Source organism: Ambystoma mexicanum, chromosome 6q (assembly GCF_040938575.1).
Source record: "Ambystoma mexicanum isolate Mex_15411 chromosome 6q, UKY_AmexF1_1, whole genome shotgun sequence".
Classification (NCBI taxonomy): Eukaryota; Metazoa; Chordata; class Amphibia; order Caudata; family Ambystomatidae; genus Ambystoma; species Ambystoma mexicanum.
In genome coordinates, this window is record NC_090937.1 from 1287481278 (window position 1) to 1287494178 (window position 12901).

At 42.3% G+C, this 12901-nt stretch overlaps 1 protein-coding gene across 4 annotated transcripts in view; it reads right to left on the reverse strand.

Annotated features, from left to right (window-relative positions):
- PACRGL (parkin coregulated like) overlaps nt 1-12901 on the reverse strand; it is a 344780-nt gene that overhangs the window by 42440 nt on the left and 289439 nt on the right. For 3 of the 4 annotated variants that reach the window (XM_069631890.1, XM_069631887.1, XM_069631889.1), the window contains one exon: nt 8101-8181. The exons of the other annotated variant lie outside the window; for it this stretch is intronic. In XM_069631890.1, coding sequence (XP_069487991.1) covers nt 8101-8181 — 81 coding nt within the window. The remainder of the gene's footprint in view (nt 1-8100; nt 8182-12901) is intronic. 4 annotated transcript variants of the gene reach the window in all.

Sequence of the window (12901 nt, forward strand, 5' to 3'; positions counted from 1 at the left end):
GGGATTGTTTTAAGAGAGTGAGTGTGAAGCATGGTGTGGATTGGATTGGAGAGGTTCAATTCTGTATGAAGGAGAGGATTGCTGGATGTTTGAGGCTTGCATTAGACTGCATTAGAAACACAGGCTTACATTAGACTGCATTAGAATCACAGGCTTGCCACACAGGCTTGCATTAGGAACCTGAAAGGCTTATAGTTATTGCATGGTAGATTTGCACCAGTAGCATAAAAGGTGCAAATTCAGTATTGGCTAGAGTTTTAGCATTGTTTGAATTATGCTTTGATATTAGCATAAATAAATGTATCCCATTGTTGTAAATTGAATCGATTCATGTGTTTTCTTTGTGTCTTGTGATTTGTGTCCACAGTAGTAAGATAGGTGTATGTTGTTAGAAGTAAGTTAGGAGTAACACAGTGCACATAGGGCCTGAGATACGAGAGCAGTGATGTAGGGATCCACACACCCCCCCTAGGGGATTGTCAAAGATTGTCTGAGACGACCGGTGCATGCTTGCCCGGGGGGGCAAGACGATGGTTAGGGGTTTTTGTTTTCCAGACTAACAGGGTGGGTAATTAAATTCAGACTAATGGTCGTCATGCTCACTATTGTCCTGTGTTTCACACTCTCTTGATAAGGGCCTACGTGGTTAAATTGGGTTAGGCTGCTGTTACACACAGTCTGTTTCAAATTGCGAGACTCCCAAATGCTTGAACCAACAGTCCACTCGTCACCTTTCCTATTTTTTTAAAAAAGTGAATGGGAAGGCATGGATCGACGGACTGTGTAGTCCGCATTGCTGAGTATGAGGGAAATGTATTTTTGATGCGTGCCTCAACTGGGCAAGCCAGGTGGGGAGGTGTAAGGCTATTTTAATTCTAGCCCTCCTCTGGTGGCCCCCATGTTGGCTGGGCACAGGGGCTGGTGGTACCTGCTTCATTACCCTTAAAGTGTTTGACAATCTCTAGTGCCTCATAGTGAAGACCGAGTGAGGAGGAAGTGGCTATTGCATGACCTGTGTGCACTGACCGCGGCCACATTTAGCAGGTTTTTATTTGCGGATGTTTGTTAATGTCAAGTTGTACTTTTGTGATCATGGGTTTTATCAAGCTCAATTCGTGAAATTGACTGGTCTATGTGTACAACGTGCTAATGTGTCTATTCAAGCTAAGTATATGGTAGTCTCACTGTGTACACGAGTGTGACCATGCGCCTCTGGTGTGGTTAAACCTTATGCTCCTAATTTTCATAGAGTGATCACACCTGTTCCAAAATGTAAGTTCAGTGGCAGATGCAAGCACATAACCATGCATTTAGTTTTCAATTGGTGAACTTAACTCTGCACCATCAACACATTCATGAACACTTCCAAAGTTAATAGGTTAAATTACAAACAGGCATATATCCATGCATTAGTAATTACCAAATTCGAAGGCACAAAAATTGCCCACAGGATAGCATTTCAGAGACAAATAGTCTGTCAAAGAGCAAAAAATGGCTTGCCACCTAGTGGAACAATGACCACTCTTGTTGTGTGCTTTTGAGTGCATTGTGTTTGTGTGCGCGTTCATCTCTGTGGTGACCGCTCTGATACAATATGATTGCTAAGCTCCATTTTCTTTGCGTCCACACCACCCCATTAATTATTGAGTCAGGTGTGAAAGATAGGCAGAATCAGAGTGCCATTGTTGGATTAAAGCAGCGGGACAAGCATGCCAAGATTTAAGTCAGAGCATTGTCATAAAACAAGTCATGGTCAACCCTTAGCAATTAGATCTACATATTGTGTTTACATCTCACATCGGTGGGACCGTTCTGCCATGGATATGCTTTGACTGTGCAGTAGTGGATTGGTCTAGAACTTCACGTGTATATTCCTCTTGTAAATTGCTGAAAATAGCTTACAAGTGGAATTCAGATTCAGAGTGCTAAATGCCTTACATCGTGTTCGACTTCGTTTTTTGTCCCGATCTCCAGGACCAGTCATAGTCAGGCAAAAGATGTGCATACTTATGGGCATTATGGGGAGTGACAATACAGAAAATGGCGGTGCATAGAGTGAAATTGTAAGAATGTAATAAAAGATAGAATTCAGCGACTTCTGAGTGGTCACTTTACTGTAAATGCACTAACACCTCTGAAAATTATGATTTTGAAATTTTGAAAAGAATAAACTATAAACGGAATCACTTTACTGGGCTCAACATTTTGGCAGACACAACAGTAAGGGAAATGATTTAGCCAAGATCTTGACTGACCATTCTTTTCAGTTGGTTGGTAAAACTATATAGTATTCAAACCTGAAAAATATAAGTCTTTATAGAAATAAATTAAGCAACACAAGTATGTTTGTAGCCTTATATTCCCCATTATGAATGTATTCATTTGACTTCTGTTTCTTGCATACACTGTTTACAAAAGGGAGACATGGCTTACTGTGTTACTCTGTTTAATTCTCTTCAGAAAAAACAGATTTTAGAAGCTAACTTGTGCTGTGTGGCATTTCAGTGCTAAAAGCCCAACATGTGCTTTTAGCACCCAAAAATGTACACCAATTTATGGAGATTGCCCCCATGAGCTTTTAGCACCCACAAATGTACACCAATGTATGCAACTGACAAAGAGCTAGCCTTTCAAATGTGTATAGGCGTGCTAAGCCATTTGCGATGGCCTAATGTCAGGTAGAGAGTGAGGGGATTGGGACACATCACGGTATTCGGATGAAGAGCCCTGAGGGGTCCCCCATACAACGGGGTGCTGGGCAGCCACAGAAGAGGCCTGTGGCTGCTAATCTGTTTCAACAGACTGGCTACCAGGCAGCAGTTTATTTTGAACAGTGACTTTGGAAGACATGAGAAGTGACTTCATGGAAAGCAGCCCATGCTGCCCTTTATAGTGGCTATTTAATTATTCTATGCTGAGTTTAGATGATCAGGACAGGTTAGGAAATTGAGGTTCAGTAACCAATTTGGCAGTCTATCACATTAAGCTTACATCAGATCAGACGATCTGTCTGAAAGATTTTCCACTTCAACCACAGGTTCCTAGTGGCATGCAAGGCATCTCAAAGCAGAACTGGGAAACAGTAATTAAGGCGTGGGTATTTGTTTAACTTAAATCATACCATGTTCTCAGAGGGCCATATGTTTCATTTCCCCTATTTTCAAACCAAATACTTGCCACACTGTGGCTGTGCACCTAATGCCAAAACACTGGCAACATTTGACATTTTGTTTGATAATAGAACAAAAACTGCACACGCTACGTGCATTTGTACATAAAGTATTTACTGGGGTCTTGTTACAATTAACTTCTTTTTCCATTAGAAATTATATAACAAAATTGCTAATTATTTGAGTAGGATGGCTAATCATTTTATTTTTAATTAGCAATCTCTGCTAATCAATTTTGGCAAAACTAATGTATGCCTTGCACTTAAAAAATGAATGTCTGCATAGAGCACAGAGGCAGTACCAGCAAGGGACTGCTAGACCCGCGAGTGCCCCAACTCCCCAGCACATATGATAACTACTGTTAATGAAACCCCACAGGGGAATCCACCTCTTTTCCCCCCAACACTAATGTAAAGTAATTTGTTCTTGGTGGACCCAACACGACATTGACAGATCTGACCTCTTTCTGACAACCAGCCTATAGAGGTGCCCTGTAAGCCTATTTGATCCCGGTAGATCAAGAAGGCCCATATGTTGAGAGCCAGGTAGAGGAAAAAGCTGCTGCTGTCTGTTCAGTAAATACTGGGGCTTATAGATCAGCTTTGCTAAGAACGAATAGCCACTATAATGATTTTCATGATGAGGTGTACTATGTTGGTAATTCAATTCCACATTACATCTGACAGCAGAAATAACACCATCCATCAAGTGCCTTGTATAATGTGACCTCAAATGTAGGGACCGGTTTTGCCAGTTACAGAATAGCCCGTTATAAGCATATCCCTGCAACATAAAACTATGGAATTCATAAACTACAAACCCATAAATGAAAGACGAGAAAATGGCTCTTCAAACAAACTCATAAAGAGTCGAAATATTTGTTATGGGTTTTCTTCAGAAACTCAGGGGAATAGAAACTAGTCCATTCAAATGGTTCCGTTTTAAAACATTTGAAAACATGAAACCTACTATAACTCCTGTTCCGGGACTCACATACATAACCAAAGATATCAGATTGTTCAGACCGAGTAGCACCAATAAAAAATATAATTTTAGTAACACAGAATGAACGAAATATGAATATATCAGTTGTAGGTTCTAAAGTCAATGGCAACCCATATTTCCAGAGAACCTTATTATTTTATACCACTTCAAATGTGGATGATGGCACGACAATGAGAAGAGTGGTCTTAAGGAAAAGTGGTATTGGAACACATATTTGGGAACTGCCCCAGCCAGCCTTCTTAACGTAGACAGCCAATGACCAAAGTTTCAATAGCGTTGTCATCACAAGGATAGCAATGCATCAGATATCTTACACAATGGGAATTAGGTGTGAACCCAAGCAACTTTGGGGAGGGGTTTATGGGCTATTTAAGGTCAAAATGCACCTCGGCTGTACCTTAAGAACAGATGTACAAACATTGTATACATTGGCTAAAACTCCCCTTTGTGAGGGGGGGGGAGAAGGAGGTTGCATGCCCACTCCCCTTGTTGAAGGAATGGTATGTTGCAGCCACTTTGGTGCAATCCAGTGGGTTAGTGCACACATGGGAGGTGTGTCCTTTATGACATGTAATGCTCCTGCTGCTCTTCGCAGGGAGCACACGTTATGAAGTTTACATACAATTCCCCAAGGAGATAGTGTGAGGTTTCCCATTACCCTGCTCCCCCCAGTCTTCCTTCCACCCAACACATGTTACTGGGATTTCAGGGGTACTGTGGTAGGTGTCCAGGATCCAGGGTAACGGTTGGAAACTCGTGGCCATAAAAATAAGAGGATGGTTAGACATCTTTATGAACAAGCCCTAGGCTATCCTTTAGGCTGAGGATAGTTCAGGGTGGCAAGGACATGTCGACCTTTTTGAAGGATGTTAAGGGTATTTTGAATCAATTAAGCACATGTACATAAAAATGAGGTAAAGGTACAACCTAGCTTCTCCTGGGCTACACCTGCATGGTTTCTCACTCTGTGCATGTGCTGCACTACAGACTTTTCAAATAACAACAAAACTGGGTATAATACATGCTTTAGGATGGAGTGCCTTTGAGTCAGTTAGCCAGGATCCTCACAGCAGGAGGAATCAACTGCACTGCTCTACTTAGAGCCTAATCACCCATGAAAATACCTGGTTGATCCTGCATCAGAGCTATCACATTAAAGCTGTGTCGGGTATTTCCTCTGCATACTCCCCCCCACCCCAGTTTTGCAGGTATTTCTTCTGTGTACCCTCCTTCAATTCCTAGGTATTCCCTTTGTGTACTCCTGCTCCCCTCAACCCCTTTTCATTTCCAAGGTTTTCTCATCAATTGTCTCACTGTATAAATACAGATGAAGTATCTTACCTCAAGTCACAACCAGTCTTCCTTGTAGGTGCTATTGGGCATTAGTATGGGATCTTGCGCTGAATTTTGGGGGGTGCAAATGGGACATGTGTGCACTCTAGGGCCTCCCTGACATTGGGCAATATCATAGAATCTTTCTTTGGTGGTATTGATAGTTTCTATGGTGGTGGGTGGTGCAGCATGGGCTACAACATGACAGCCGAGGGCACATAACGCGTACATGAGCACGTATGAAAATGTTGACTGTCACATGACATGCAACATGTCCTGGATGAAGGATAGCTCAGGTGCAAGGCGTTTGTCTTGGAAGCAAGACAACGCAGTGCAACGCAGGCTTGAATCCCGATCCCACGCTCAGAAACCACTTATTGGTATTAAGCATTTTATAAAAAGAACAATTATAATTGCTGAAAGTTTATTTATTTTTTATTTATTTGTCATGCGCAAAAAGCCTGACGTGCGACAGTGGACAATGACGTAGAAGACAGGACACTTGGCGAGCCAAGACAACGAGGGAGCTGCCTAATTAACTAGTAACAACTGTCTTCATTTGAAAATAAATGTTTTCAGGGTCTTTCTGAATGTGAGATGATTGGGCTCTAGTCTCTGGTTGAGAGGGAGTTTGTTCCAGCTAGTGGCTGCACAGTTGGAAAATGCTCTACCTAAGCTGTTTGCTTTCTTGTGTGGATTAACGACAACAAGCCCCTGAGCTTCGGACCTTAATACACGAGCAGGCATGTATGCAAACAAAACTCTATCTTCAACCCTCAGCCAATGCAGTTACCTTCTAGCATTGTTGATGTGCTCAGTCCTGGGTTTTTGTTTAATTATCCTGACCGCATTGTTTTGGATTATTTGGTATGTTTGGATTAGTATGTACATTGTTTACTAGCACCCAGCAGGAGTGCATTTCCACAGTCCAGGCGGGATAAGATGGTTGGGAGGTACAATTTTCTTCGTTAAGGAAGGATTTGATTGCTCTCAGCAGCCTAATGTAACATGAGCAATTTTGCTCACGTACAGGGCTTGGGCATCTGAGCTCATAGAGGCTTCTAGAGTCATGCCAAGCGTTTTGACCTTGCCCACTACTTCGATGTGTGTGTTTTTTATCATAAATGATTCATATTTTGGCGATAGTTTGGCCCTAGCTTGATGAGTACCAAATACCATCAGCTCAGTATTATTACCGTTTAAGCACATCCAGTTGTGGTCCATCCATGATTCTATGATGTTGTAGAGGTCCTTAACTGATTGGCTGTCCTTATCATAGTCCCCGCTCAATTCCACTACTAGGTCAGTGTCGTCAGTGTAGTTGGTGAAAAAAGCCTTGATGTTATCCAGTACTTCACAGAGGAATCGTAGGAACAGGTTAAAGAGTAGCTGTGAGAGACTTGCTCCTTGCGGGACGCTGCAAAAGATGTCAGACTCATGTGAGAATTATTCTCCCCAGTGTACTCTGGATTTTCTGTCCATGAAGAACAAGGCCAGCCAGCTGATTGCCTCTTTGGAACAATTGTCAACTTTCTAGAGTGCCTGTTGTAGTAGTTGGTGGTCCAGCAGGCCAAAAGCGGCATTTAGGTCAAGCAAGATAAGGAGACCTGCCTTACCCATGTCAATGATCCCCAGCATGTGTGTCTGCAAGTCGAGCATAGCTGTCTCAGCGCTACGTGCAGCATGAACGTCCGATTGTTGGTGATGCAGAATCTCGTTAGCCTCTACGAAGGAGTGTAGTTGAGCTGTGGCGATCTTATCCATTACTTCCAGGGTGAAGTTGCAGTTGGTAATAGGTAAGTGCTAGTTGATGCAGGAAAAACACCAATTTCAGAGGAGGGGCTAAAGGTGTGCATATGTCTTTGTGACTTTGCACTTCACCCATTATAAGCCACAGTACTTCCAAGATAGTGTTTCTATCAAGATGATTAAGGGTCACTATTTGGCTGTCCGGGACGCCATGGGCTGAGTCTTACTGTAGAAATGTGTAGCCTCTTCCTAATTGGCTGCAATTCCCTCTGCTGAGGTTCAGCATCCAATCTCCTGTCTTAAATTATTATGAACTGCTCTCCAATGTTGTGAGAGGGCTGTGCCTTGCAGCATGGTGGCATTTGTGTGTTGTTTGGCTGGGCTTTTTCTATGACCTAAGTGACCTGGAGAATGACTGGAGGCACCCATATGTGATTTCAAAGCACCTGGCACTTATTGCCCTCTGCTTTTGGAAAGAAGCTATCTTTAGTGATGTGTTGGTTCTATTTTGGATATTGGTACACTGCATTATCTGGAATTTACTGTATATGGTTTTGCAGGATATTCACACTCTGTATGCAGAGGGTGTGGTATGTGTCCTTTACTGCATTTATTGCTTCTCCATTTCTGGCATTTTCACAAGCAGTCTTTTTCTCTTAATTTGATGGAGCATTGTTTACTATTACCACCAATCTCTTAATAAGGGAAATGTGTTTGTTGCAGGGTGAACTCCCTTGACAAAAGGCAGTAGATCAAAGGATGTTTGTTATTCGCCAATATTAACTCCCAAAATTAAAAAGGTGTGGTTTGAAACATGTAAATTGAGGTCAATTTGAAAACTCACTTTGCCGCCATATTGTTCTAGCTTTTGTAAAGCAGACGTTACTTGGTCCTTGAATTTCTTATCCATCAGTCGCTTTGATAACTACAAAAAAACAAAATCAGATCACACTAAAGCAAACAATTCATCTAGAAAGTAGAACGTATTGAACAGTACGTGAAATACTTCGGTATATATGTAGTACAAGATCTGAAAATAATAATACAGTAGTAGAAATAATGGAAAAAGTTGTTGGAAAATGGAAACTGATTCAGTTAAATATTTGGGCTAAAATAAACACCATATAAATGATTGTTCTTCCTAAAGCTCTATACATTAGCTAGCCTTTATATTAATGAATAAAAGGGTGGATAAAGTATGGGGTGACAAATTACATAGGAAGATTCCTCACTAGATACTGTGATGTTCAAAAAGGGATGGGGTATATGGCTATCCTGTAAGAGAAGTTGATGGTGCACTCCTAGAGTGAGTTGTATACAAATTTGATTAAAGATAAAGGTTCATAATATTCAAGGTGCAGGGGAGGAAAAATGGCCCTGACACAGAACCACCATAACATGCAAGCACAGGAAAAAGAGGCTCCAAGACGGAACCCTCTCGTCCCCTGCACAACTTCAAATCCCATCACTGGACGGTTAAATAATTATTCAACTTTGAGTTAAAAAGAAAATGTTGCATTAATTATCAAAATGAAAGCAAACAACACTTTATGCATTTCATACTAATTGTCAATGATTTAATCAGAGAGCACATATAAAAGCAGAGGTTAAGTTCAATGTGGGTGGCTGACGCCTTTCGAGATTTCTCTCTTCTTCAAGAGCCGAAAAGAAGTTTTGAACTATAGATTTTTCTTTCTCTCCCGAATGAGGGGAGCCTTTTTCCCACTCATAGATTCTTACTTGTTTTGGAATTTTGGAACTCTATTCTTTTTGTTTTACCTTATACTATGGAGTCTTGCTTTCCTCCATATCTCTTAAACGCATCCGTGCTACACATTTGCAGCACACAGCACCCTATGTGCACTGTTGCTGGGAACCCTTTGGGTTCTCCTTTGATATTCTTTGACTATCCCTAAGAACTACTGTCCTTAAGGATAGAGGGATACTTTATATCCTTCCAAAAACTTTAACTTATGAGAGAATAGCACACATCACCTTATGTGGTGTGCTTAGGGGATACCTAGTATCCCCTTTCTCTATGCTCCTGTGACTTTTTGGTCACAGTGGCAAACCTATAGTTATGGCTGGTGACAGTAGACACATTCTACCAACTTTTGTGTATTCACAGCTTTGGTTATGCACAAAAGGGTCACCTATGCAGTAACATGGTGGCTCCTTTCTTTTTTCAACATTTCATTTGTGGTTGTCCTTTGTTAGCCCTTCTTCTACCATTCTGGGAGGGGGTGGTCTGAATTTGCGTTTTGCCTTTGGCGGGAACCCTTGGGTGTCCCCAACTAGTATCCAATGTGCCTGTGAGGATGGGAAGCAGGTAAGGAGTTTAACACTGTCTACTAGAGTGCCCGAATGGAACCAGTTCCTACTGGGGGCTGGCTGTCCTGACTGGACAGCCACCCGCCCCTTTCTGTAAACTGATGGGAGAGTTTACAGAGGACGGAATGGGAAATACGAATAAGGCAGAAGGGAAGTCGACCACTGGAACAGAAGATCCAAAGCTGAAGACGACCAGAGATGCCTGCAGACCCTTCCAGTAACCGTGAAGTGACCACTGCTGTCCTGACTCAGTTTTCTTATAGACAGAAGAGCTTCGAAAGAGGACGACTCCTTCCCTTTGGCTGGTGGGACTAACCAGCCCTAAAATTAACTGCAGATTGAGCCATTCCTATTACGTGCTGTGACCTTCCAGGGCTGCAACTGCGAATACCAGGGTACATCCGACCCATTTGCATTGCAACATCTTTGCATGGACAAATCTGCCCAGAACTTTGGTGAGCTCCAGAGCTACGATCCCACTCATCCAAGTCCCCTCACCAAAGTGCAGAACTGCAGAATCGAGGAAGATTGACCGGGTGGTAACCGTTCACTGTTGGAGCTGATAAAAAGGCACCAAAACAACAGACCGACGTGGGAGAACGATGAAATCCTTGCTGACGGTCCTTTCTCGCGACCCCTGCTGCGACATCCCTTTCAGAGACCTTCCTTTCGTCACCAGACCGAGGAGTCAGGAGACCGGGTCCGTTGCTGCTGCATAGGAAAGAAGCCAGCTGCGTTTTCTTCAACCAACCTAAGGTACTGTGGGGCTCAAGTTAGAACTTTATTCAAGCCGAATAATCGCTCCAGTGTGACTGGAGTGCGTTACAAGGTGTTTGGGTATCCACCCATACCCCTGACCTAGGCTTAACAGCGTCTGCTCTTTTAGGGAGTCCTTTGCAGGAACCCTATACATTGTGTAATCCTGCTGGAGTATTTCTATTTAAGTGACTAAAGTATCCCATCCTACACCGACTTTTACGAATTCTTGGATAGTTAGGGATTGGACTGCCGAAGTATTAGAAGCCTTGAAAAGTGTTACTAGAAAATAAATCACTGCTATAGTGTTGAATCATCCTCCTTTCCTACAGACTTTGTAACAATTGTAAGCGCAAGCAACTACTATTGAAGCAGTCACCCTTAAAACTATTGTTGATATTTCCTATGTGTATTGGTTAGTCTAATAGAGTATTTACTCACCTGTCTTGTGTATATAAAATAAATGTATATTTTACTATAACTTTCAGTGTGTAAGAGTTTCTTTGGGCTATTGTATTGACTGGGTTCATTGTACTTATCTACCGCTCACATCCTCCTCATAATATAGCCTGGCTGCTCTGTCATTCTACCAATCCTTTGGGTAGTACAGACTTCTACTAAGAGTTGGGGGCCTGTATATCAAGGGATAGTTTTATACAGTCTTACCTCCAGGTGGACTTTAGGAAAACTCCCCTAACACAGAGTAATGAGCATTACGAACACAGGGCAACCAAAGCAGCGGTCTAGTTGTTGGCAAATGAGTAAGAAAGTCAGGAAGCTCAAAAGTTGAGCGGCCGCAGCTGATGAAGGGAAGGAGAGGAGAGCTGCATATGCTGAGCTGCCTCACAGCCATTAGGACCACTAAGCACTACGTTGAAGGCAAGCAAGCCATTGCAGGTGACCGAGGGTTGAAACCAACACGAGATCGGAGAAACCAGGGTGAGGATGATCCATTGCAGCAAGAGAGAAGGCAGCGGGGACAGCGCACAGCAACATCCGACACACCAGGAGTACATTGCTTGATAGGGTGCACGTGAAGCCTGTACGCCGCAAGGGGGCAGGGCGGAGAAGCGATGGAGACAACCGGTAAATCCTGGGAAGGAAAAAGGGTTACCGGGTTGCCAGCAAGCATATTTCATTCAGCTGAAGCCACAGACATAACCGGTGAACCTAAAAGGAAGAAAGTGGATTGCTGGGCAGCTAAATAAAGTGAATCACTTCTCGAAAGGTGGAGTGCGAGGGTAACAGCACTGTTGCTAAAGAAGTGAGAACATTTGTAAAGCAAGCTGTTCATGGGTTTTGAAACTGTAAGTTGAAAGACAGAGTGACTCACATAATAACGTCCTGGAAGAGAAGTATACCAAGTCCTGGCACAGAAGTATACAAGGTGAAGTTTAGTAGTGATGTAACAAAGTCCTGACAGGAGAGTGTACCAGGTGGAGCTAAGTATGTGTGTGTATAAAAACACCCTGGCAGGAGAGTATACCAGGTAAAGGTTGATGTATGCATAATAAAGTAAGGGTAGGAAGGTGCATCAGGTGAAGTGAAAGTTAAGTATTTGGATGAGAAGACCTGGTAGGAGAGTGTCCCAGGTGAAGACCAACCAACTATTGTAAAGAACTTCAAGGAAGGCCAGGCACGTGAATTAATTACTGTTGTGGAATTATATAAGTAAAAAGAGAGCCTTTAGGAAGATACATTTCTTTGGGATTTGCTATGTATGAAAGGGGAAGAAAAAGCTTGGGGAAGCAAACTTATACCCCAAGAGAAGCAAAGAGTACCAGAGGGGAGAGGGTAATCCTCTTGGGACTCAAGTATTCTTTTTGAAGAGATGTAATTTAAGATAAAAAATCTGGGGAAGGAAGTTGATTCCTGGAACTGTGAACATTGTTTGTTGGAAACCTTTTTGTTGGATATGAACTTTTGTGTTGAATTTGAACATTTGAGCACTTGGAAATCCTCATGAGTCAATTCCCTTATCCAATGAGGTTCCTTTGGAATGTGAGGGCCTGAATAGGATTACGGACACAGGACAGACATTTTATTTGGACATCTTGACACTGCACAGACTCATTAGTCTTGTTAAGGTAGGGATATTCCTCCTAGATTAGGGATAGTGAGGCATTTTCCAACCCATGTTTATGTTAGTAAACGTTTGTAACCACACACATGTGTGATCCGTGTCCGTGTCTCATTTCTGGCTCCTCACACTGTCCAAATCTAAAATCAAAGAGAAAGATAGGTGCAAATGAAAACACTTTCAGTGATGATCATGGCGATGATAGAGGGCATCTTAACGTTTAAGGTGAGAAACGTCTATGATGAAAAATTTAGAAATCAATCCATATCTTCAAGCTTAAAAATTGGGATCAATGATGTTCCAATCCAAGTGAGGCGCCAATAGGAATCCGATATATTCAACATATTCTGGTAATAAATGTCTCAGATCATAGGGTATTATTTTAGAGCACAAAAGCCAGTATAGATTGAATATATTGACACATTTACCAACAGCTGGACAAAAGGCTACAATAAACAATCAGAACATCAACCTGAAA